This window comes from Schistocerca piceifrons, chromosome 5 (genome assembly GCF_021461385.2).
Source record: "Schistocerca piceifrons isolate TAMUIC-IGC-003096 chromosome 5, iqSchPice1.1, whole genome shotgun sequence".
In the NCBI taxonomy this organism is placed as follows: domain Eukaryota; kingdom Metazoa; phylum Arthropoda; class Insecta; order Orthoptera; family Acrididae; genus Schistocerca; species Schistocerca piceifrons.
The window spans coordinates 485,470,050-485,497,341 of NC_060142.1; the positions used below are offsets into that span (position 1 = coordinate 485,470,050).

At 39.7% G+C, this 27,292-nt stretch overlaps 1 protein-coding gene across 1 annotated transcript in view; it reads left to right on the plus strand.

Annotated features, from left to right (window-relative positions):
- LOC124799095 (neural-cadherin-like) overlaps positions 1-27,292 on the plus strand; it is a 1,093,765-nt gene that overhangs the window by 485,581 nt on the left and 580,892 nt on the right. Inside the window, exons 7-8 of the mRNA XM_047262634.1 lie at positions 7,730-8,199; positions 18,364-18,489. Of these exons, the coding sequence (XP_047118590.1) occupies positions 7,730-8,199; positions 18,364-18,489 (596 nt within the window). The remainder of the gene's footprint in view (positions 1-7,729; positions 8,200-18,363; positions 18,490-27,292) is intronic.

Sequence of the window (27,292 nt, forward strand, 5' to 3'; positions counted from 1 at the left end):
AGATCTGAAGATAGAAATACATACTGCAAAAGCTACTAATCCAGTAATTTTGTTGACATTGTGATCTTGGAAAATAAATTGGCTTTCACAAAAAGACTACAGAATAAGTTCCTGGACTGAAAGATCATGTCAGGTATCCAATATTCCTTGTTCTCCAAAAGTGACTCTTTATTTTCCCATCACTCATGTTCCATGTTTATTGGCTTAATAAACTGCTGTTCAGCATTACCTAAGGACATCTATAAGTGTTCTCTCCTTATGGTCACCAACACAAAACTGGCAGCACGGATGAAAGTTTTATGATACATGTCACACTTATAGTTTTTGTTGTTTTTCAGTACAATGGTCTTCCCCAAACAGGACCTGCTGCAGAGTTGCAGCAGGCGGACTGCGGACTTCCAAGCTGCTCTGGCATCATGTTAGGCACCTGAAGAAATGCTTCTTCCTCTGCTGCCTTGCTGTGGCTCTGCTCTGCATCCCTCCGTGGTGCCTCCTGCATTTCCAGTGCCTTTGCTACTGGCAGGCACTGCAATTACCCACCCACCACCCAGCACAGTGCTGCCTGTTGCAGTGACAGCCAGCCTGCTGCTGGCCCACACAACACCTCCCTGCACATTGCTGGTCTGCCTGATCCTGTCACCTCCATTGCCGGTCCCCACTCCACCAGTCTACCAGCAGCTGTCGTGCATTTTGCCAGCCTGCACACCACAGTTTTTACACTGCTGGTCCACCCATCACCAGTCTGCCCACCCCCAGCCCCTGTGCAAGTGGTCATGTTTTGCTGGCATGTTCCCATCATCATCTTCATGCACCAATGTACACCTTGACATTCAATCATGTCCTTATGTGGCCAAACATACCTGCACACAGTCTCCTTTGCCTGCTCCTCAGATCCTGTGGTGGGTCCTACGATGCAGGTCCCTCCAATTCCTGCACCTTGGATCCTGCCAGCTCCTGTTTCGTTGCCACCAGCACATCCAGCACCACCTGTTTTGACAGCACAGGATCTCACTTCTAACCATTTTGACACTGGCGTCATTGCTCAGCCATCCCCTACCCACAGACTTCACTGTCCTGTTGGCTTCTCCCATGACCCCCTTCATTCCCTTGTTGTTTCCTGTCTCTCACAAATCACCTTGCTCTTTTCCCACACAGCACTGCATCAATATTTTAATTTTCCTTCTCTTCTTCTGAGCACTCAAATGTGTGCCAAGCACTTCTGCAAGCCCCAACACATGCTAAAGTTCGTCTGTGGGTTTCACTGTGCACCCCTGTGCCCCTCAGTATGCAAATGCTCACACTCATGCATGCTCTACCGCACAAGACCTCTCTTTTTCTCTCATGCAATTGCTTCCTATCAGTTACTGGTTCACTTCTTTATCTTTTGTGTTCCATTCAATTTCTTGGCATTTCTTCCACTATGGGCCTTACATTCCATTTCTTACTGGTCCGGTCCTCATGCACAAACCTGGTCATCAAGCACTGTCACCATCTTGATTACACTGTGTCCTCATCCAGCAATCACCACAGAACTTCCCAAAGTCACCAGCAATCACTGCAGCACTTTCCAAGGCCATGTCTCTTGTGCCTCATGCTTTTGGTCACACTCCTGCCAGGAGGCACAGGTTAAGTAGATGCCCAGAGGAGGCCAGGTCTTGCATCTCACATTTTATGCACCTATAATGTTTTCAGGGAGAGGACTCTGCACAATGCTGACATCATCCAAGGGTCTACAACTGGTGGGATGCTATCCTCATTCACCACTCTTGTCCTCCAGCTGTGCCCAATGCTGCTCTCTGTGCTTCATGGAGCAGCCATGGTTGGCCTTTTTCGTGGGGGCACTCTGCCATGCCCTCATCACAACATCAACTGCCACATCCTTACCATGGTCTTGTGTCTGGTGCCTCTCGCCATGCTTCCTCAAAATAGCTACACCAACTCTCCTTTATGGGGAGAAGGGGTGCAATATCCCAGTACAGCAGCCCTGCACAATTCAGCACCACATACAACAGTCTGGTGGCTGTCTCCCCACAACTTGGATGTCAGAAAACAAACACATGTCCATGGCTGGTAAACATAAGCAAATTTACCAGCCAATTTACAGAAAATGCTGCACAACACCATAGCACCAGTATCACTCTATGGAGCGCCAGATTCATGGACCTAGTTCCTATACTTGTCACATGCCACTTGAAAACACACAGGCATAGGTTAACTAGATGCCCAGAGGAAGCATGCACAGAAAATTTCCAAGTGGCATGTGACAAGTGTAGGAATTAGGTCCATGAATATGGTGCTGCCTGGAGTGATACTGGTGCTATGGCATTGTGCAGCACTTTCTGTAAATTGGCTGGTTAATATGCTGACGTTTGCCAGCCATCCTGCTAGTTTCATCTCTGCAAGCAGCCAAATAAGCATCGCTGCCCTTCGTGGCCAGGAAGGACTTCACTGGCAGCACACTGCTGAGTCACCTTGCCATCGTCAATAACAGCCATTGCCTGCCACAGAGCAGAGCCTCATGAGTCTGGAGCCTTATATTCCGTGAGCTGCTACACTGTCATCATGTAACCACTACTGACATGCTGACCACAGCCTTACTGGACACTGCCTGCTTTATGTCCTAAACATGCTCAACTGTCACCAGGTGCTGCCATCGCTCACCATGGACCCCTGCCTCATGGGACTTGGCAGTTACAAACACTATGAGACAATCCTACTTCAGTGATTAAACGTAAAGTCTGAGTGAACCTTGTCAGTTGTCAATACAGTATAACCTCATTCCTTATTGTCTGTAAGTGACTCTTTATTTTGTTCTTGTCATCAAGCAGTGACTCTTTATTTTGGTCTTACCATCAAGCAGTGACTCTCTAGTTTCCTCTTACTCATGTTCTGTGTTTACCGGCCTAATAAACTGCTGTTCATCATCTGTGGCAGATCAGTAAGTGTTCTCCCATTGTACCAATATGATTTATCCTAAGATATTGCTCTAGTGTGTGGCATCCATATGTATCAGAACTAACATTGGATTTTGAAAGCATATAAAGATGGGTATCACAAATGGTCAAAGGTTTGATTGGACAGTTCTTGTGTCCAGTGGGCACAATCTTGTGTGGATCAGACATGTTGCCATCATCAAGTGTGTAGATGAACTGATCTGGGGCGGGGGCACATGGCTAATCCTTTACCTACAATTCCTGTTGGCCACTCCATAAGCCGTCCACAGCAGAAGGTATATTTTGGCAGTCAGTGAGGCAGCTGCACTGATAATTACCAGTCAACACTCAGTGGGGATCCCGTCTGTGGCAGCCTGCATGTTGGCACTCCATCCAGACTGAAAGAGATCATAAATTGAGGAAACAAAATTTATAAAAAAACCATGGAATATCTGCTTTATCTGAAGGAGGAAGCTCTAAAAAGAGGACAACATATTTGCCATAGAACCATCAGATCTTGTCACACCTTTCTTAAATATTTGGACTTACTAGAATGATAAAGAGTCATGCTAGCACTAAAATTGCTCTAATTATTCAGTGTAATATGAATGGATCCAAACTCATGTAAAAGAACTAAAGTGTCTGGTGCTGCAAAGACTCTTACTTACCAATCCCACTTATTACTAAATTACAAGTAGTCGCCATCAGAATGCTTAGGATAAAGCTGTCCTCAGTATAAAAGTTTCTTTGAGCACAACAGTGATTTATTAGGCTTGATCTTATTAGAGACAATTCCTTTCATTCCTCTGATGTGTAAACTGACTCGCCATGCTATAGGGAATTTATAGTTTGACTTGAGCTAAAAGCATGGTGGAAATAGGCATTTTTCACTTGTACAAATCATTTCAACAAATGAAAGATGCAATAAGTGACAGAAAAATACAGGGACTAATTTGAGATTGAACTCTGGACGTTACGATTTGCAGTCTCAGACTTACTGTCACCATCACCGTTTATACACATGACCACAAGACTCCCATACTCATAGAACCTCTCAGCTCCTTCCTCCATTCTTCATCCTAGGATATTCAGATGTGTGTAACATGCTATGGATTTCCGCAGACCTGCCCCCAGGGTAAAGCCATAGAATACCTTATCCTCACCTGTCTACTGAACAGAGTATGAGTGAAACACATAGGACTACAACAGGATTTGTGTAAACCACAGATATTTCCTCCTCACCCATTCTTTTAGATAATGTTCAATGGGGAGTTTGCTAATATTGAAATATTGAAGGTAAAGTCTTGCTCTTACAAACATTTATTTGCCATTACCTTTCCAGTTTGTGTGTACACCATCTTTAGATTCTGTGGTACATTGAAATAACAGAAAATGAACCAATAGCGCAAACAGTTAATTGAAACGCATAAATCAGAAAAGAAAAGTTAACTTAATGGACATTGTAACTTACATTACTTTGAAGAAACTAAAACATTACGAAGTTCAGTTTGCATGGGACAATCCTATGAAACAAATGATACATTTTTAATGTCCACCCCGCATGAAGTGCTAACTGGATGTGTGTGGTCTGTAAGAAGACTGAATGTCCAGCAGATGACAGTGACATATGAAAATTACCAGACATAAAAACAATTTAGAACATAACATACATGCTATTATCAAATAAAGTAGGCATAATGTCCTTTCCTGGATCTGAAGCACCGAAAAAAAAGAAGAAGAAGAAGAAAATGCTTGTAAATAGCTAAAATTGTGAAACAATGTAGTCACAATGTAACCCATCAGAGAATGTATAGACTGACTGTCAAATATACAGCACTAAATGAAAATAAGAAAGGAAATTACCATTAATGTGTAAAACAGATACACAACAGAGTAATCACAAAAGTAACCACCAACTGTGTGGCTAAGCGGTTCTAGGCGCTTCAGTCCGGAACCACGCAGCTACTACGGTCGCAGGTTCAAATCCTGTCATGGGCATGGATGTGTGTGATGTCCTTAGGTTAGTTAGGTTTAAGTAGTTCTAAGTCTAGTGGACCAATGACCTCAGATGTTAAGTCCCATAGTACTTAGAGCCATTTGAACCACTCTGAACAAGAATAACTATGTGCACATTGATATGTGTGCTTTTCATTGAGCTTAGTTATAAGAAGAAAGATATAATGGTGTCTCAACTCAATGTTATGTTGAAAATTGTATATTAAACTCAAAGATAAACAACTTGAATACCACAAAGAAAGAACATTCTTCATATAAAACGTGAAATCTTGTTAGAGGTTGATGTTTATTTTGTTCTGTACTTATGTTATTGTAATAATGTTTTGATCATATAATCATTTATTTGTCATCCCTCATGAAATTTCATCGCACTCAGCCTAATCAGACTATCAACCTGAAAAATATAGAGCATATAGTACAGTGGTATGAATGAGTCATTTTCATAATGAATGCCATATAATTTGAATGTCTAGTGAGGAGGGGACACTAGTGCTGATTTCATCTCTTATGTCATTAAAATTTGCACTCAAGCTACCATTTCTTAATACGGATTCATCTCGCTGAAAGGATGCCTGCCACATGGATGGTCCATTAATTTAAGAATAGGATGAACTGAATGTCTGATAACCAATAGGTTGTGTATGAATGGTAAGACAATGTACAGGATGAGGTGGATCACCTTACATAAGTTATTCATCAAGGCACTTCGGCATCCATTTCCAGATCATCCAGTTAGCTTTGAACATAATGTGTCCATTGTTGGAGTGGAGTTGCCACCAGGCAAATGTGGAAGCATATGGGGCTCTGCAGAAGTGTAAAAGTATCCCATCAGCAGGAAATCGTGCTTCCACTTAAATTGCAGTAGCAAAACCATAAGTGGAATAAGGGAGAATAAGAAAGATTTTGGCTGGAATTCCTGAATTCCAATAACCATATCACACTTAACACACAATTTTGAGAGTCAATAAAGGATTTCAGGCAAAAAAGTACACATTCTTGTATGGTTATATCAAGAAACATCATTGTGTTGAGTACACTTATAGATAAGACTCACAGAATGGCAGAGCAGCTTTTTTTCTCTTTTTAAAAATAAAATAGTTGTAAGAATGAAAACTTCCCGAGTCAGGCACATACCAGAATTTCAGGCAATTCACAGAACAGTGGAAGTGATAAGAGTGAGCATCTCCAACATGTTACTAGGAAACACAGTCACCCTGGACTTCTCTGTCTGTCGAATGTGGAATAGCCCCAGGACCAAATGAAATTCATTCTGCCATGTTGCACCATTTGTGTTTTGTGCTTAAGATGGACTATTCAATTGTTTTAATAAAATATTATCTCGTGGACAATTGCTATGCACTTGGCAAGACTCATACCAGTCCGAACAGTTACTGGAGTGTTGCCATCACGACTTTTGGGCTGATAGTGAACATTATCTCATACAGGTTCTTGAATGCTGAAACCTCTGGGAACTATTACAGTGTAGATTCAGATGGTATCATTACACCATTGGTAATTTAATAGTGATGGAGGCAAATATTCAGGAGTTTTTCCTAGACTGGAATTACACTAGTGTATTCTTTGTCCCAAAAAGGTGTACAACTCCACTTGAAGGTATACATTTCTTGTTAAATGGTTTCTGTTAATGGCTGATTTTTCAATCTTTTGTTCTCCATCTATCATCACAACCATAACACAGTTGTTATACTTGACTGTGATTAAGTTATCAGTCTGTTCTGAAGTGTGTGAGAAAAGTAATGAGACAAATTTTTTATCTACCCAAGTTTTTATTTTTTTCAAACAATATTGTCCCCTTCAGAGTAGTTCCCATCAGTAGCTATACACTGGCAGAGTTATTGTTCCCAGTCTTGGTAGCAGCTCTGAAAGGCTTCAACTGGTAGAGCCTTTAAAATGTTGGTCAAATTCTTTTGAATGTTCTCCAGAGTCCCAAAATGATGTCCTTTTACGACATTTTTCACTTTCAGGAAAAGAAAAATCACAAGGACTCAGATCAGGTGAATAGTGGGGCTGTGGAATAAATGTTTTTTGAGGTCAGAAATTCTGTGACAGAAATGACTGTGTGAATGGTGTGTTGTCATGATTCAGCATCCATAAGTTTGCAGTGTATGGTCTTTCTTGATTCACTCTTTTCTCAAGCCTTTCAAGAACATCTTTGTGAAACACTTAGTTGATAGTTTGTCCTGGAGGAAAAATCTTACAAGTGCACACACATGTTTGACGTTTTGTTGGTTCGAGGTTCATCTTTAACATGTTCTTGACCTTCCAAAAATGATTTGTGCTTCTGTAAAAAAATGTTCCCCTTAGGCCTGTTTCAACTTTTCAGTGGTCACGCTCATGGATTCCCCCAGTTTAACAGAAAATCTGATGGCATAATATTCCTCTAAATTTCACTGTTCCTTTTTTGTAACACACAGCAAAAACACAACTTCACTGATGACGCCATCAAAATCATGTGATGGCTATGCTGAGCTCAAACTCAGACAGAGCATCTGGAAGGGATGAACACACTGGTCTACACAAGTAGAACAAAGAAGCATTGTCTGATCTCTCACCGTGTTGTCAATCTCATTACTTTTCTCGTAATGATCTTTATATATTTACTTTACATCAAGGAGTGCATGAATTTAAATGAACATGAGTTGCTACTAGTTTGTACCAATACTTTTATGTTATTTCTTCAAATAATTTTCTTTCTTCCTATTTACAGCTGAAGCAGATTTCTCAATCTTATCAATTTGATATATCTGTTTACTCTGCAGGAGAACCATCAAAGACTGGGACTGCTACAGTACGAATTTACACAAAGAACAAAAATGATGAAGAGCCTAAGTTTTCTCAACAAGTTTACACACCAAATGTTGATGAGAATGCAGGACCCAACACTTTAGTTACTACAGTTGTTGCTTCTGATAAAGATGGTGACAATGTGCGTTTTGGTTTTGTTGGTGGTGGGACATCATCTGGACAGTTTGTTATTGAGGAAATCACAGGTGTAATACGTCTGCATGGTAATGAAATTTCATTAGATCGTGATAAATATGAACTGAATGTAACAGCAATGGATGATGGTTCATGTTGTGTTAACGGGGATAGCACTATTCATACAAGCACAGCTGTTGTTGTTGTTTTCATAACTGATGTGAATGACAACAAACCAGTTTTTAAGGACTGTGGAACTTACTCACCTAAAGTTGAAGAAGGTGCACCAAATGGAAGCCCTGTCATTAAGGTATTGTATTTAAAAGCAGTCAAGATGCTACTATTTTAAATATTGATGGCATGTAATAAAATAAGATATTGCCTGAAAAATACCAATGCATTAACTGTGATACTAGAAACCTGAACAAAATTAAAATACGGCACATAAATGCATGTTAACTACTCACCATGTGTCAGTAAGAAAAAGAGTGAATGAAGAATTACACTACTGAGTGAAAAACATTTGTGTTTGTAGGTAGCAACATGTAAATAAGAAAATTGTTCTGTGTCTTTCATGATTCTGTTTCTTTCTTCTCTTTTTTTCTTCTCTCCAACTCATATCCTTTCATTGTTTCATTATTTCACCCTTGATGTTCTTGGGCTATTTCTTTCCACTGCTTCAGCTGTACAAGTCTATTAATTGGTATTCAGTTGTAGTTCCTTATTCTCATTATTTGTTTATTCGTCACTCCCTCTTGCTATCACTCATGACCACATCATTTCAGTTACCAAGCATAGAATCATTCCTATTTAATTTTGATGCTCATATATTTTTAAAAATATTTTCCAGTATTTTACGCATATCTATGCAAAATGACATCAAACCAAATAAAGAAAAGACTGCTTAATTAAAGTGGAAGAATTGATATTGTTGCACTATAGTGGCCTTTTATGCAGGTAAAGACAGATTAGGTAATAAAAATAAAATATTTCAAGGAATTAAATGGAAAATAAGTCTTAACATTTTGAACTGAAAATATGAATTAGGATACATTGCAACTCACTGCATAGGAGAGGCACTGAACAGTAAATAGACACATTTAAAAGTTGACTATTGAATGTTAGCTCTCAGACAAAGTCCTTCAGCAGATAAAAAAGACACACATACACACACAACTCACAAGACAACTGGCCACTGTTGTCTCAAAGGGGCCATGGCCCCAACCACCATGGCCACAATGTCAGCAGACAGCATATGTCTTATCTTCATCAGATGAAGGACTTTGTCTGAGAGCCAACATCCAACAGTCTACTTTTAAGCACCTGTCTGTGCTCAGTAACTCCTCTGAGCAAGTCTATTCCAAAGTCATTCAGTTATTCCATCCCAGCTTTTCCACTGTTTAAAGTTACAGACTGTGACTGATGCAGCAGGATGAGCCCAAAACAAAACTAAAAATTGTATGTAACATAATTACTTCCAACTTCTTTTTTATTATGAAGTTCTTTTTTCTCTGAATCTTTGTCTCCTTTCCTTCAGATACACTAACTCCAAATAACAAAAGATTGCAACATGTATTCTTTGCTTTGCATGTCAGTCATTTCAAATAGCTACATTATTATTATTATTATTGTTGTTGTTGTTATTAGTAGTAGTAGCAGCAGCAGTGACAGTATTTTCATTCATGCATAATATACGGGATGTCAAACAAATGTCTCACTGATTTTAAAATTAAATAACATGATAATGAAAACTGATAGAAGAATGTGATAGACAGTATGTTTATTGTGAAAGCTGTAAGAATTTTACACATAAGTTTAGAAATAGTAGCTAGAAAAGCTGCCAACAGATGGCACTATAACTGCAATAAATAGCACCAATAAATAGTACTCTCAAGCACAGTATGATCAGTTCCTCTGTTGTAAATTGAACTGACATTAGTGTACCAAAAGGAGAGGTTCAAACTGTGTATTCCATTGAACAATGCGTGTTTCTGGTACTGCAATATAACAGGTTAATACACAGTAATATGACAAGGCACAGTTCTGAAATATGATTTAAGGATATAAAAGGACCTGATGTGAAAACTACTCACAAGCATTTCACCAAATTCAAATGAACGGGCAGCATGGCAGATGGTCTCATTGGGAATGATGGCCCAAGACCAGCTGTAGTTGCTCCTGAAAATGCCATCACAGTTTCTGGCCTTAATCAGCAAAATCTGAGGAAATTTGTCTGAAGAATTGTAACTGAGACTGCTTTGAAGAGTTTCAACACACATGCAATACTGAGAAACAGTCTACACATGTTTCCATTCACCAGGTTTGTTGCATCGCACCAAACAGGTGTTTCACTTTCTTGATGAACACTTTGGGGATAGATTCATTGCTTTGCACTATCCCAAATATACTGGGGCAAGCATGTATTGGCCCCCTTATTCACCTGATATACACCTTGTGACTAGTTTTTGTAGAGCACATTGAAAGACATTGTCTACCGTAATCATCCCACCGTGCTGGACAAAACTGAATCCTTGATCTGCAAGGCAACTGAATCCATTTTTGTTGAAATACTACAAGATATGAGGCAAAATTTTGTTTTTCATTTGCACCACTTCTCTACTGCAAAATGTGGATATTTTGAAAAGTTTGTAATGTGACTGCAAAGACCCCTCGCAGGGGATGAGTTTGTTTACTATAAGACAGTCAAAATGATGGCTGGTGGGCGTGAGCGAATATGGGAAATGCCTTTACGGTCACTCCCATCAGCCACTGCACAGAGTTTCAGCTCGACAGCTCGAAGTGCTTGAGTACATGCAGGCTATGAGCTGTATAGTGTACAGCACCATCTGTTAACAGCTAGCTATCTTAAATGAATTATTGTTGACAAAGGGAAGAAAGCTAGAGGGTTTTTTATTTTATTAGTTTATTTTTAAGTTTCTGCTGTTTGACTATTAATTGGCAGAAATTCCTTTCAAAAAAATTTATGTGACTGTAGCCCCCAAAGGAAAGATCATTAAAAGCCAGAGATGTTACTAGCTTTCTCTCTTCTTTATCCAACTGACAAAAGTTGGGAGAGCAGTGTGCTGACCACATCCCATCTATATCCGCATATGGTGATGCCTAAGGGGGGCTGGGGATGACACAGTGGATGGTCAGTACCATTCAGCCTTCAAGGCCTGTTTGGATGGTGGTTTTTTTTTCTTTTTTTTTCCAAACTGAAGGTTAATCTGCTGGGTAGAATACACATTTCCCTGGAACACTGTCTTTAGGTGGACAAGCTGTTTAGGCCAACTACCAGGTCCTGAGACTTTGTGAGCTCTTTGTGAAAGTGTTCTAAGCACAATCATAGTTTGGGACAGGTGATGATTGTAAATAAAAATTGGTATGAGTAGTCTGACAATAAACAGAATGCCCCAGAGAGCCATCATTCTTCTGTCTAACCAAAACATTCAGGAAATGCAGATAAACATCTTTCTCTGTTTCCAGAAAAAAATATATGCTCTTATGAATGTAGCTGATGTAGTGTAATAACTGTATTAATTTATCTCTCCATGAAGCCATGTTATGAAGGAATCGTCCACATACCTCCAAAACACAGTTTGTTCAAGTGTCACTGACTCTCTAGCACTCTTCCTTCATAGTACGACATAAAAAACTTGTCTCCTTGTAGTATTCTTGGTTGAACATAAAATAGAATCAGGAAAGAGCATGCCAAAATAAAGCAGTGATGTCCGCCTAAAACTCATTACAATTGGTGTCACAGAACCTGTGAGGACCTTATCTGGCATGGAAGCGCTGTGTGATAGGATGTACATCCTTCCTTCATATTATGAAACCAAGGTATTTGACATATTTCTGGAAGAATTTTCATTTCTTGGGCGCACCCGTAATGATGATGTCATTGAGATAATTGCAGTTCAAAGGAATGTTCTGTGTTAACTATTCCAAATGTGGCTGGAAAACTGCAACCAGCCAGTTGTACTGATAGAGACTAAAAGAAGTATATAATGCTAACAGTTACTGACCTCCTAGGTGTAGAGGTAACTGAAAGTACACATCAGATAGATTGATTTTAGTATGGCATTCACTTTTGTTCAATTTTTACAACAGGTCATCTGACCACATAATTTGGAAAGTATCCATTGGGCATTTATAGCTTTAAAATTGCCATGCGTTTGGAAAGAACCAAGTGGTTTTTTTACAATGACTAGTGGAGATATCACTGGCTGGATGAGACAGTCTCTCTAATTCACTTTAACAGCATCCCATAATACATGTGGATTGGGTGTGCATGCACAAAGTGAGGTAAAGCTGCCTGTTATGAAAGAATTTCCACTGCCACATCCATAGCTTCCACTCCTGCGTTAAATAGATCTGTATATGCAGCAGTTAATTCTTGTATGCCTTGGAATGGATTCTCAGATGATACGAAATGCACATTTTCTAATTGAGAAACCAAGCTGTTCGAATACATCTAAACTAAATATGTTTTTGTATTGCTAGAACTAATAGCCAAGAATGGAAATTTCCTAGAAATTTTTTGTACGAAACTTATCATAAGCAGTTACTTTTCTATGAAACAGTTTTAGTATGGGGGAACCTAACATGATATAGATATTACCATTTATGATAGATGATAATGTATCAGTATATGCAGTGACTGCATTACTACAAACTTGTAACATTAATAATAAGTTTACAGGTTTTCTGGTTTCTGGATCTACTAAAATTTTAATGTTATGCACTGCTTCATTTGAATTACACTGTCTAGTGTGGTAGTAAAAGGATACAGTATAACAAGATTCTGTCTTTGACTCATCTCTGTTCCTATTTCACCTCCTACCATGTGACTTACACACTTGTAACGTGACTTTTAGTGTCACAAGTACAACAGGCAACCAACCGAGGTTGGCAGTAGGAGTGAGGATGTTAGCTGAAATAATTTGGACAAGAGGCTAAATGATTAATTTTCTATTCAGGTGGATAGTTCAATAAGTTCTCAGAAGAGGAACTACAACTAGAGAACAACTGTTCGGATGCACCTGGAGCTGTGCTGCTCTGTCTGAGTGCTGGTTGCCTGTTATGCATAGAGAAAAGAAATTTCTCGGGACTAGCATGTTTACCTGTATGGCCTGAGAGTGCCTCATTTTTCCTTATGTGCTTATGACACATGTATGCCAGTTTTCCTGTGGTACTGTGGACTCAATGGACTGAGCCTCCAATGGATTTGTGGTTCCTACATGAATTCGAATGCCTGAGTTATTTTAAGCACCTCTTGTAAAAAAGGATCAGAATGCCTTAAAGCCTATGTGTAAACTTCCTTGTTTGGCAAATATCTGATGAGTGACACTCTAATCATTGAAGCTCCATACAATTTTTGGCATGTTTGACTGAAGCAGGAAAATTCACAAGACAATTAAGATCCTGAAAGTCTATGAACCAGTCTTATAGGATTCAGATTACCTTTTATAATGCTGGCAAATTTCTAAATTAGCGCATGATACCTGGGATTGACAACCATAATGATCCGATAACATTTTATGAAGTTGAGCAAAATATAACAGAATGAAGTAAAACTAAATGCTGATTAGAAAAGGAGACATTTAAAGTAGTAAATGAGTTTTGCTACTTGGGCAGCAACAAAGTGATGATGGCCAAAGTAGAGAGGACATAAAATGTAGACTGCCAATGGCAAGAAAAGGGTTTCAGAAGAAGAGAAATTTGTTAACACAGAATACAGATTTAAGTGTTGGGATGACTTTCCTGAGGTATTTTTATGGAGTTAAGCTATATATGGAAGTGAAAGATGGATGATAAGAATATAATAGAAGCTTTTGAAATGTGGTGCTACAGAAGAATTCTTAGGAGCAGGTGAGTAGATTGGTTAACTCCTGAGGTGGTACTGAGCAGAGTTGTGGAGAAGTGAAATCTGTGGCACAGCTCAACTAAAAGAAGGGTCTGGTTGACGGAACACATTCTAAGACATTGATGTCAACAATTTAGTATTCGACGGAAGTATGGGGAGTGAAAGTCATGGAGGGAGACCAAGAGATGAATACAGTAAGCAGATTCAGAAGGAAGTATGTTGCAGCAGTTTTCAGAGATAAAGAGCCTTGAACAGGATTGAGTAGCATCGAGAGCTGCATCAAACCAGTCTTTGGCCTGAAGACCACTGAACAACAACAGCAGCAAGAACAGCAAAAGACAAAATGTCTAGATTCTTCATGGGGGACAACTTATGTAACAACAGAAACACACTATGTGAAGCCCTCAGAGGAAAAAAAAATGATATTTTGAGATCTGAATCAGTTACCTCATAAGCAGTGAAGTGATGGTTGAGATGACATTGATACATTTCCGTTTTGTCAATACAGACTTTAAACGATGGAAACAGTGGGATTGCCAAAGATTTCTTGTTTCCAGTAGACAACACCCTTATATGCTGCTGTAGGAAGGCCAGATGCTGTTGATGCTGTTCCAGTTGGTTGGCCGTGAGCTGTTAGCCCTGTTCCCACTGCATAGCAGTAGTTGTCAATCGCTCTGTCATTGTTCATGCTGTTGTAGAAGCTACTGTTTCATAAATTCCATATCATTGTCACCAGATTTATCAATGTACTCAATATTTGGTAATATTTGTTGCCACTGTTGCAAGTTATAATTACGAACACAATTTTATTGAATATACCAAATATACAAGTATGCACATTGTTAAATTGAGTATATGGAAGGTTTGCTTGATGCTAACTGAATACTGCCAACTGAAACGGAGCACTTGAAGTCCATAAAATGTAGATAATTGTCATCATTTTACACCAGATACAAGGCAGTTGTACGTATGTTTCCATAGGAATGAGTCCAACAGAGGTGATACTCCAGGCTGGCAGTTCATTTAAATGCAAATGGCAATCATAAGGTCCTGCCACATGACACGATGTGTCTTCCAGGAGTGTGACATATGTTGATTGTGCCACCTGTAGTGAATTCACATTGACTGAGGTGCTGTCTGGGACAAGCGCCATGAGCGATGGTCGATCTCCGACAGTTGTGATAGTCCCGTATCCCTGTCAGAGACAGTTACAGCAGTTATTTCAAGATAGCAAGGATCACCTGTAAATTTCAGTTGAAAGTGTTTTCTGCCCACTATGTTAGATTGCAAACCTTCTGGGATGAGTAAAGGACAATTTGTTATTGCAGAAGGCAATGTGGTGTTGCTTACATAAGTCAGACCCCATGCACTGTGGTAGAATGCTACACTGAACATCAACACCACGAGTCTACTTGTCTTCTGCAACCAAGCAAGTCCCCTGTAGATGGATGTTGTATCTCCACTGGACTTTCAATGGAGTATGATATAACAATACTTATGGCCACAGCAACATCTTTTTGGGACTCCATTATTAAAGAATATGAGGAAACAGGAAAGACAGAAAGTCTGATAAACAGTGATAGTGGCTTTTGTTGTTGTAGTCTTTAATTCAGAGTCTGATATGATGCAGCTTTTCTCCTTGCTAGTCTGTTTTGTGCAAGCCTCCTCATCACTGCAGAACTACTGCAACCTACATCCATTTGGATCTGAGTACTGTATTCCAGCCTTGGTCTCTCTCTACAATTTTTATAACCTGCCCCCCCCCCCTCCCCCACACCCTAACACACACACACACACACACACACACACACACACACACACACCCTGCCCTCCAGTACCAAACTGGCAATTCCTTGATGCCTTGGAATGTGTCCTAGCAACTGATCCCTAAATTTCTTTTCTACCCAAATAGATTTAGTACCACCGTATCAGTTATGAAATCTATCTATATAATCTTCAGCATTCTTCTGCAGTACCACATTTCAAAAGCTTTTATTCTGTTCTTGTTTCACTTCCATGCAAGCTGCAGTCCAGACAAATACCTTCAGAAAAGACTTCCTAATATTTAAACTGATATTAGATGGTAATAAATTCCACTTTTTCAGAAATGTTTTTCTTGTTATTGCCAGTCTGCATTTTACATCCTCTCTACTTCAGCTACCACCATTTATTTTACTGCCCATAGCAAAACTTGTCTACTAGTTTTAAAGTATCGTTTCCTAATCTAATTCTCTCAGCTTCACCCCTTTGAATCTGACTACAATCCATTACCCTTGCTTTGCTTTTGTTGATGTTTATTTTGTATCTTGCTTTCAAGATACTATCCAGTCTGTTAAACAATTCTTCCAAATCCTTTGCTGTCTTTGACAGAATTACAATGTCACTAGCACACCTAGAAGTTTTTACTTCTTCTCCCTGAATTCTAATTATATTCCTGAATTTCTCCTTGACTTCTTTCACAGTTTGCTCAGTGTGCATACTGATTAACACTGGGGATAGGCTACAACTATGTCTCATTGCCTTCTCGACCACTGCTTTTCTGTCATGCCCTTTGATACTTGTAACCGAAGCCTGGTTTCAGTGCATGTATAACACTAAATCTACAAATGCTGAGAATGTAGGCTTGCCTTTCTTCAACCTGTCTTTTAGGGTAGGTCATATGGGCAATATTGCCTTTGCTATTCCTACATTTCCCCAGAATCCAACAGACTTCTACCAGTTTTTCTGTTCTTCTGTAAATAATTCATTTCAGTATTTTTGCAACAATGACTTATTAAACAGATAGTTCAATAGTATTCAGACCTCTCAGTATATGCTTACTGTTGCATTATGGTTACTATTACATTCTTCTTGAAGTCTGAGGTTATTTCCCCCGTCTCATACATATGTTTTTCAGTGGTCAACATTTCCTATTAACATTAGCCTTAGCATGTTCTCTTGTCCTCCACCTGCCTCTTACCTAACTAGAAGAGAAACTTTCTCTCCAAAATATCTTCATGTAGGATCCATTATTTGTGTTACTGCAATCTTATGCATTTTTACTCAATTTGGCACATTTATATTTAATGCAGACACCATGAATAGCAAAATATTTGAAGCTAGTGCACTACTATGAGTGGAATTTATTATGGTGTCAGGCATCACCATTAACTGGCAGAAAAGAATACTTAACTTCTCAGGACTAACTTTCATATTAATGATTAAGAGTATACATCCTTTCTTACATTTTATGCATTTTATGGTAGCTTTTACTCTAATCAGTTCAGTGGTACAAATTACTTTACATTAATTTCAGTGGTGTATGACAGCGCACACACACACACACACACACACACACACACACACACACACACACACACACTTGCACTGCATAAGGATGGTCCACAATATTTTGTATGCTTTGTGGGTGGCAGAGAAATTCATTGGTTTGGGAGACAGGTACATGAAAGAGTTTGGAGAGGAGAAAAGGAAGATTAGTTTTAATGTCCCATTGATGATGAGCTCATTACTGATGGAGTGCAAGCTCAGACTGGAGAAGAGTGGGGAAGGAAATAGGCTGCATCCTCTTCAAAGGAATGGTCTCATCATTTCCCTTAAGTTATTCAGAGAAACTGTGGAAGACCCAAACCTGGTTGGGAAGATGGATGTGCCTTTGGGGCTGATTAACATGTGGGAATCAACAGTTATGAACATGGTGATATATGGCATGAAAGATCAGTTTACAGACAAGATCTGGATGATAGTACCCATCTTGGCAAGACCAGCAGTTCATCTAGATAGACTGTTTATCATTGCAAACGTCATGTCTGCAGATGTAGTGGAAAACATAAAAGTTGTATTCTGCCAATGAACTAATAATGGTAGCATCATAACCACAAGGCTCAGTATCTCTGAAGCCAGTTATAAAAAAGTAATTGGGAAGAACTTGTGCAGACGTCCATCAACTTGAGGAGAACAAGTATCTAATCATGCAGTGAAGGAATGTCAGTGAAGACATACCTTCATAGCTGAGATACAGCACACTGTTACTCCAGAGGTGAGCCATGTACAGAAAAGATGAAGGTGTGTATGGTTATGACATTTATAATGCTCCAAACAACAACTGTCTGAACAAATACCAACCTGTGTTACTGATATGTGGTTTCTTAAACATTTTGGAAATTATTTATTTACAATATATTAATTATTTTATCAAAAACATCTACAGAACTGTGTGGCTGTTTAGTAATACACCAAAGAAAAAATATGCTACAACTGACCAAACACCTCATGACAATACTGTTTAAATTACTGTGATTAATTTCAGATGCAAGTTCACATTTACATAGTAGCTTAATTTTCTAAGAAAAGTTAAAACTTTGGTCTTAAAGATAAAGTGTTATTTATATAAGATACAGCAGAGTACTAAGTGCTAGATATGTGCCTTGTTGGACCCTGAGCAGATTACCTCATCTTCCCCTTTATTCAAAAAGGGGGTATTGATCTACTGTTTATGCTTGCTGCAAAACTTTTCATAACATTTTCTTTAAGATAAGTATCATCTTGTTTCCTTTGGTACTGCCTTGCCAGTTTCTAAATGTGGGGATGATTAGAGAAATTTTTGTACAGGTACATGCAACAGATGAAGATAAGGGAGTTAATGGACAGGTGAAATATTCCATTGTTCAACAACCTAATCAAAAGGGAACTAAATTCACTGTTGATGAAGAAACGGGTGAAGTCTCAACAAATAAGGTTAGTATAACTGTGGTAAGATAACATAAATTATATTAGATCAAGATGATTTACAAATATGGTGAGTATCCAGAGTTCAACATGGTAAATCAATAACAAAACTGCTTTCATTCTTGTTCAACAGGATTTTAAAATCTTGACAGAGAGTAAATACCAATATGTAAATAAATGTCAAATTCAAATAAACTGAAATTTCATTTTGATACAATTACAAATGGGCTATGCTGCTAACCGTAGTTATTTTGATGGTCAACTGTCAGTCCCTGCACCAAACAACTCAATCCACTGCAGATTTTCCTGCATTTTGGTAAAATTTTCTGGCGTTGCAACTTCCTTAAAAACTAAAATATCACCTGCAAACGATCTTGTAGACTTCTGAACTATTCTGACTGATAATTTATATGAATTATGAACAGTAAGGGCAATATAACACTCTCTTACAGTAGTCTTCGAGTTAATTTTACCTCTGTTGATTGTACCCCATAGAAGAAAAATGTGAAGAGATCTGTCTGCTAGAAAGTCCTGAATCCAATAGCAGTGCTATCCAGTATTCCGTAATATTATATTTTGATCTCTTGGCACATTGCAGAATTCTACTGACTCTTTTCTGGAAGCAATATCATTAAACTGGAAGCTATTCTGTATTGTCCTCTGGATCTCATGGATGGACAGAGTGAGTTGAGTTTCATAATATTGCTCTTTGCAGAATCTGTGTTGTTTCCTATATTTTAGAGGTTGTTTCCATTTTTCCAAGAAGGTCATCATACTCTGGTATCAGTTATGTTACATAATTTTACAACAATACAGCCCTATAATTATGTGGATACTTAATAAAACGGGATTGATGTACACCATTTTCCAATCACTCGGAGCCCGTTGTTGTGTCGGCAGCCTATGATAGACTGCTACTAGATGGTTCAAATACCATTTTGTTATTATTATGGTGAAAAATGATTAAAATACTCATATTACTTCCGACTCCTCAGAAGTATCTCCTGTGATATGGCTTGTGTCATATTCTATCACACCTTGAAATGAAGTACAAGATAAATTTAGGAATGAAAATCCACATTATTTGTACTTATCTAAGCCAATTTCCATACATCATAATTATTATTCTTGGCACAGTAGTATAATTAATGATTCCTGCTTGGAAATAGGATTTTCTGGGTTTAAATTCATGTCTTCTACTCTTTAATTGCATAGTACACAGGATATTTGATTTGTTCTTCTATATCTTTTATTCCTCTTCCACAGAAAAGATGTGCCATGGTGATCTCATCCCAGAAGTCAAGAATAACCTTCATTCTTAACTCAAATTTTTAGGCTCATACAGAATATCTCCCCCAAATCCATCTCCCTCCTAACTCCAGCTACCTCCACATACCAAGCTCCTACTTGCTTGCCTAAATCTATAACCCTAACCCCGAACACACCATTGTAGCTGGTTACTGTGTTCATACTGAAAGAAGCTCTCATTGACTACCTCCTACTAATTACCCGCAGCCTGAATGCTCATATAAAAAATGTGAACCACTTCTTTCACTAGCTCTCACCTCATAAACATCTGGATCCCTGTTTGTCACTGTTGACACCAACTCCCTACAGACCATCCCCCACGCCATGGTCTTGCCACTATTGAACACTACTTTTCCCAAAATCCTTTCAACTACAAATTCACCACCTTGCTCATTATATATCTAACAAACTACCCTTCTTCCACATAAGTTTTTCTCCTTTGAGGGGAAGATATACAAACAAATCTTCAGCATGGCCATGGCCAGCCACAAGGTACCCTTCTATACCAACCTCGTTATCGGCCATCTACAGAAAATCTTTCTAACTACTGAAAACCCCAAACCCATTGTCTGTTTCGGATGTCATTGATGGTATCTTCATGATCTGTACCTAGAGCCAAGACACTTTATGAAGATTCCTTCAGTGTCTCAACACCTTCTCAACCACCTGCTTCATCTGGTCCTCATAAGCCAATATGCCACCCTCCTGGACATTGTCGTCCACCTCCCTAATGGCTTCATCCAGACCTCCACTCATATCTAATGGCTTCATCCAGACCGCCACTCATATCAAGCCCACTAACTATCAGCAGTACCAGCATTTTAATCATTTCCACCCAAAAAGTCACTCACACATTGTGCATGTGCAATGATCTGTGATGCTTTGCTCATTACACTGTAGTGGCTTCATAGCCACTGTCAAATTATGGCCAAGAGCAGAGCTGACCACTCAGTGGATGAACATGCTGCTGGGAACAACATATTTGATTTCAATGGCCGCTTCAATGCTCATTGCATCTGAATCCATTTCCAAGACACCATTTTCTCTGACTGGCATAGATGGGAGTTGCCCATAATCCTCCAGGCCCTATTCTCCACTAGCATCTGCCTCACACCTGCCTCAAACACTGCCCTATGGCCCTAACTTCATCCATCCTGCACTCACATCCTCTTCTATGTAGTCTCCCTCTTCCTCTGTTCTGTCTCCCCTTCCCATCTTCTGCACCTATCAAATCCTCAGCAATTCAATAACACTGCCTGAAAAAAAAAAAAAAAAGGAAAACTGAAAATGTACACCCTTGAAGAGGTTTCCAGTTTAGTCAAGATTTGTTGTTGCAAAGATGCATGTGGAGAACATGAAAGATTACATTTACAGTTCATTAGCACAAGCATTTCTGAGTTACCAGGTATCAATCCATGCTGAAACGCCCATATTAGTATGAAGTGTAACATCCACATGCAGCAATGAAGACGCTGTCTCTGGCATCCAGTTGAATGTCCTGGAAGACATTACAAAAACCTGCTCAACCTGTTCATATGGTTCTGTACAAGTTGGTTGACGAGTCGCTGAGTTACTTCTCGTCCCATCACATGTGCTTGATTGGAGACCATTCCAGAGATCATGTTGGCCAGGGAAGTTGCTGCACATCTTGCAGAGCAAATTAAGTTTCACAGACTGTGTGGGCAAGCATTATCCTGTTGGAATAACGCATCACCTTCCTGCTGCAAGAATGGCAAAAGAACATGTTTAACAACATTCTGCACATACCGAGCACTGGTTGGTATCCCCTCCAGAAATACCAAAGGTGAATGAGAGTTGTAACATATCACACCCCAGACCAAAAGACCCTGGGAGGGGCCAGTTTGTCTCGGATGAATGCAATCTAAGAGGCAGCATTCACCAGGCCTACATCATACATGCAAACGACCACCATTTTCATGCAGCCAGAGCTCGATTTCATCGCTGAAAAACACGGCATGTCATTTCATCTTCCAAGTGATCCTCTGAAGACACCAATCAAGCCATGCACATCGATTCTGTGACATGAGTGGAAGCTCAGCTCCAGGTGTGGGTGCCCTTAGTCCTAGTCTTAATAATGGTTCACAAAAATTCATGTTGACACATCTGGGCTCACAAGCCCTCTTAACTATGTGATCAAAAGTATACAGACACCCCCAAAAACGTACATTTTTCATGTTAGGTGCATTCTGCTGCCACCTAATGACAGGTACCCCATATCAGCGACCTCAGTAGTCATTAGACATCATGAGAGAGCAGAATGGTGTGCTCTGCAGAACTCACGAACTTCGAACGTGGTAAGGTAATTGGGTGTCACTTGCATCATACGTCTGCATTTGAGAGTTCCACACTCCTAAACATCCCTAGGTCCACAGTTTCTGATGTGTTAGTGAAGTGGAAACATTAAGGGACATGTACGGCACAAATGCGTACAGGCCGACCTCATCTGTTGACTGAAAGAGACTGCCCACAGCTGAAGAGGGTTCTACTGTGTAATAGGCAGACATCTATCCAGACCATCACATAGGAATTCCAAACTGCATCAGGATCCACTGCAAGTACTATGACAGTTAGGCCAGAGGTGAGAAAACTTGGATTTCATGGTCGAGCAACCGCTCATAAGCCACACATCACACCAGTAAATGCCAAACGACGTCTCACTTAGTGTTAGGAGCGTAAACATTGGATGATTGAACGGTGGAAAACTGTTGTATGGAGTGACGAATCATGGTACAAAATGTGGCGATCTGATGGCAAGCTGTGGGTATGGCGAATGCCAGGTGAACGTCACCTCCCAGTGTGTGTAGTGCCAACAGTAAAATTCAGAGGCAGTGGTGGTATGGTTTGCTTGTTTTTCATGGAGGGAGCTTGCAACCCTCACTGTTTTGCATGGCACTATCACAGCACAGGCATACATTGGTATTTTAACCACCTTCTTGCTTCCCACTGTTGAAGAGCAATTCGGGGATAGGGACAGCATCTTTTGACACGATCGAGCACCTGTTCATAATGCATGGCCTATGGTGGAGTGGTTACGCGACAATAACATCCTTGTAATGGACTGGCCTGAACAAAGTCCTTTGGCATGTTTTGGAATGCTGATTTCATGCCACGTCACCGACCAACATCGTTACCTCTTCTCGGTGCAGCACTCCATGAAGAATGGGCTGCCATTTCCCAAGAAACCTCCCAGCATCTGATTGAACATATGCATGTGAGAGAGGAAGCTGTCATCAAGGCTAAGGGTGCAACAACACCAAATTGAATTCCAGCATTACCGATGGAGGGTGCCAGGAACTTGTAAGTCATTTTCAGCCTCAGGTGCTCAGATACTTTTGATCACATGGTGCATCTGTCCTGTGATACCTGTAAGATCTACCACTGCTGCCCTTACAATACAATGGTACTGGTGAGCATCTGTGCTGCATGCACCTCCAGAACCTCATCTATGGGTCTCAAAATGTTCATGTGACCACTGATACAGGCATCATTCCACAACTGATGCAGCACATCCAATTTGTATGGCAGTTCTCCAAAAAGACCTGTGCACCACGTAGAAGACCACAATTTGACCTCTTTCAAACTCTCTCAGTGGCTGTAGGAAGCACAAGTGTGTTTTCATGGCATGGTTGCCTGCTTGCTTCACGCATTTGCAGCCCACTGACCCTTCTATCTGTGAGCATTCCTTATTAAAGGGTAGACACAGATGACACTCTGGTAGCTATGCCACTACACTATCTGTTGGCGGACGATGTTGAAACCATTATCAGTACATCTACTCTCCCCCAGTGTATTTGGTGAGTTGTGCTTTTATTTATTTTCCTTTAAGAACTTTTCAGTACAGATACACACACACACGCACGCACACACACACACACACACACACACACACACACACACACACACACACACAAACAATATTTGTCTTGTCATTCCAGCATTCATGGCATAGTTGAATGGAGGAAATGTACTAAGATCTTCTGCAGCAAAACAATTTTTGAAGACTGAGTTTATTGTTTGGACCCTCTGAGTTCTTTTCCATTTCAGTGCAAACTGATGACCGAGCTTACATACAGTTTGCTGACTTTTTGCAAGATCATACTTCTTAGGATTTTTCATCAGATTAATTATCATTGAATAGCTCTCTTTACACTCATTTTGGTTTCATTCAGCTTTACTTTGTCAATAAGGCTTTGAATTTATTTAAATCTGTGATTAAGTTCTCCTTGTGTTTATAGCATCTTTATTACGTTGCTATTGAACCAAGACAGGTATCCCCGATTCCTCATAATCTTGCTTAGAACGTCTGTCTGAAGCATATTGTGCAGTCCTTTTAAGTCCATTGATATTCATCATCTTCATCGCCAGATATGGATGTCTGACACTGATCCTTTAGATGACCTGAAAAATGTTTCCTATCAAAATTATAATTAAAAATATTCTCCTTCCTTTCTTAATATTGGTTTTAGTACCTATAGCCATTGATACTGTAACAGCATTATGGTCACTAAATGCTTCCTCAGTCCTACCTGAATTGAACAGTTTGATCTATTAGTTTTAATAGCTATAAGAAGTTGTTCTACCTGAAGGTTGTGTAACTAACTACTCAAGATAATTTTCAGAAAAGATGTTCAGAGCAATCTCTTATGAATCCCTGTCCTGGCAACTTTTTTAATCATTTTACCATTACTCATCTGTTCTTTAGGCGACAAATTGAAATCCTCCCCTATTAAAATCACAATCACATGGTCAGGAGATTTATCTGTGATATTCTGCACATTTTCTCTGAAATGTATCTTCACTATAGCTCCTCAGGAAGGTGGTCTATAAAAGCATCTGACTGTCATGTTTTTAGTGCTTACCTTCATCAAAATTATTTCACATTAGGAACCTGTAATCACCTCACTAGCTGGAAAATAACCTCTGTTAGGCTACTTTTACTTTACTGGGGTAGTTAAAGCAAAATTATTAGGAAAATTGTTACACTGTCCATTGTATTACTTCTCTACCTAATCATCATTCATATTTCAATATTTATAGCTATTAATGTGTTAAAAACTTCTGTCTGTACAAAAGAGCTGCAGCTAGCCCATGACAGCAATCTTGGAATTCTTAGTTGGAGTAATAATGTTGGGAATCAAGCCACTTTTTGTGCTTGAAGTGGTGAAAATCACTTGAGACCAAGTCTATGCTGTGGGACTGATATTAAAGATAAGTCCTGAATGATGCAAAAATTTGTGTTTGATATGCAGAGTGTAGCTGAGCATTGTTGTACAGAAACACTACACTGGTAATAAAGAGACCACATCACTATTGCATTTACTCAGCTTTTACCCAGCAAGTTTCAGAATTGATTGTCATTCCACACTGTATAAAATGTATGAATAAGAGACTTCTAGCATCCCAGAATATGTTGAATATAACCTTTCTGCCAGACAGAGCTCGGGATGCATTTCATGGTAAGAGTAGTAGCAAAATGTTTTTCCAAAACTGATATTAGCAGAAGAGTATCTATAGCTACCATCATATGAAGCTTCCAGCAATTCAGGGTCATCGGTCCTCTTTCATCCTCTGTCACTACAATTGCCTCCCTTTTGGCATGAATAGTGCCCCTGCAGTTATTCATCATTAGCTGTTAACAGTTTACTCATTGCCCTGTCCTGCACTAACAACCTGGATCTCATCCTTGTTACTAGGAAAATCGGATAATCACATCTACACAATCTTTGCCTTCTTTTCCAAATCTTACAACACAATGGCACCTTACAACTTAAAGAAATATGAACTCCTTAAACCAGAGGCTGACTACATGGTACACATCCTTAATGTGGATGGCTTATGCCCACTGAATAAAAATGTCAAAGCTGCCATCAGACTTCCTCCAATGACTATCTTGAAAGTATTACAGTCCTTTCTGGGAAAAGCCAATTATTATGGGCAACATATGCCCAAGGAATCAGAGGTATTCAAATTTCTCAACTTTCTGAAAAAAGTGCTAAATTTCAGTGGATTACTGTTTGCCAACAGGCTTTTGAGCACTTAAAGCATGGCCTTCAATGTGTTCTTTGCCTACCTATCTTCAACCCCAGTAAACAATTGGCCCTTGTGACTGATTGCTTCCCCCTACTTATACTTCCCGAGGAGATCACGAATGTAAAATTAGAGAGATTAGAGCGCGCACGGAGGCTTTCAGACAGTCGTTCTTCCCGCGAACCATACGCGACTGGAACAGGAAAGGGAGGTAATGACAGTGGCACGTAAAGTGCCCTCCGCCACACACCGTTGGGTGGCTTGCGGAGTATCAATGTAGATGTAGATGTAGATGCTCCCTGCAACAAGGCAATGGTACAGTTTTATTGCACAAAAATCCTGATGGCACCGAAAATTCCACTGTTTATACCTAAAAACATTACATCCGACTCAACTCAGCAATAGCCAAATAGATAAAGCAGCACTCAACCATTTTTCACATCGAAAAATTTCATAATTCCCTCTAATGAATGAAATATCGCCTGATTACTTGCCACCCTCTTCAGCTTTCACAGTATTATACTGGAGAAAACAGCTCAGCAATTCCAAAGATGGACCCTATTCTTAAACAAGTTCCGTTATCAAATCCAATATAGATCCACCTCTCAGGACCCAACACTCAAACAAGTCCTCTATTTCATCACCTTGGGCATACCTGAACATCTGTGCACTAAAATTGCTGCTGAACTTCAAACCTTCCACTTGCTACATCACCTAAAAGCTGTCAGTGATATACTTGTCTGTTCACCCGCATAAGACAAATGTTGAATCTCCTTTCCTATGTGACCCCACTCCGCATCAAACGGCTTGTAAATGATGCACACCAAGGCACTTGGTGTGGGGCACTTTTACTCACCAGGCACACACAACTTGCTGTCTGTGGCTGTGTTACCTGTTTTCACCGCGCCTGATGTTGCAGCAACTATGACAGTACATCCACATCACCCACATTGGCCCCTTCCTTGATGACATGTGGCTAGTGGTCAACAATTTATTCTCTAAATTTCCATGTATACCATAGTTTGCTCAAAAACTACTGCATCAACCACAAATATTTATTCTCTAAGAAATATCTTATCCATAGAGGTTGCTCCTCACATCTTGGTCTCAGACAGTGGGCCACAATTTCGGTCCATTTGGTTGTTTGCAGAAACAATGGCATCCAACAAATGATTTGTGCTACTCTTTATCCTGCTTCTAACGGCAAAGCTGAGCATTTAGTGCACACATTCAAAATGCAAATGATCAAAGCTATCATTACTACCAGTAAGGAAGATGCACTAAATGCTTTTTTTTTTTAATCTGCATACAAGAAAACTCCAGTCCAGGGCCAATCATCAACTCCTATCCTTCATAGCTACTGGCAGCGCATACTACTGCTGTATCTCTTGCAGCTGGCACAACAACATCTGATGTCCAGCAGCCATTTCCAATATGCAGTTGGCACCACGTCTGG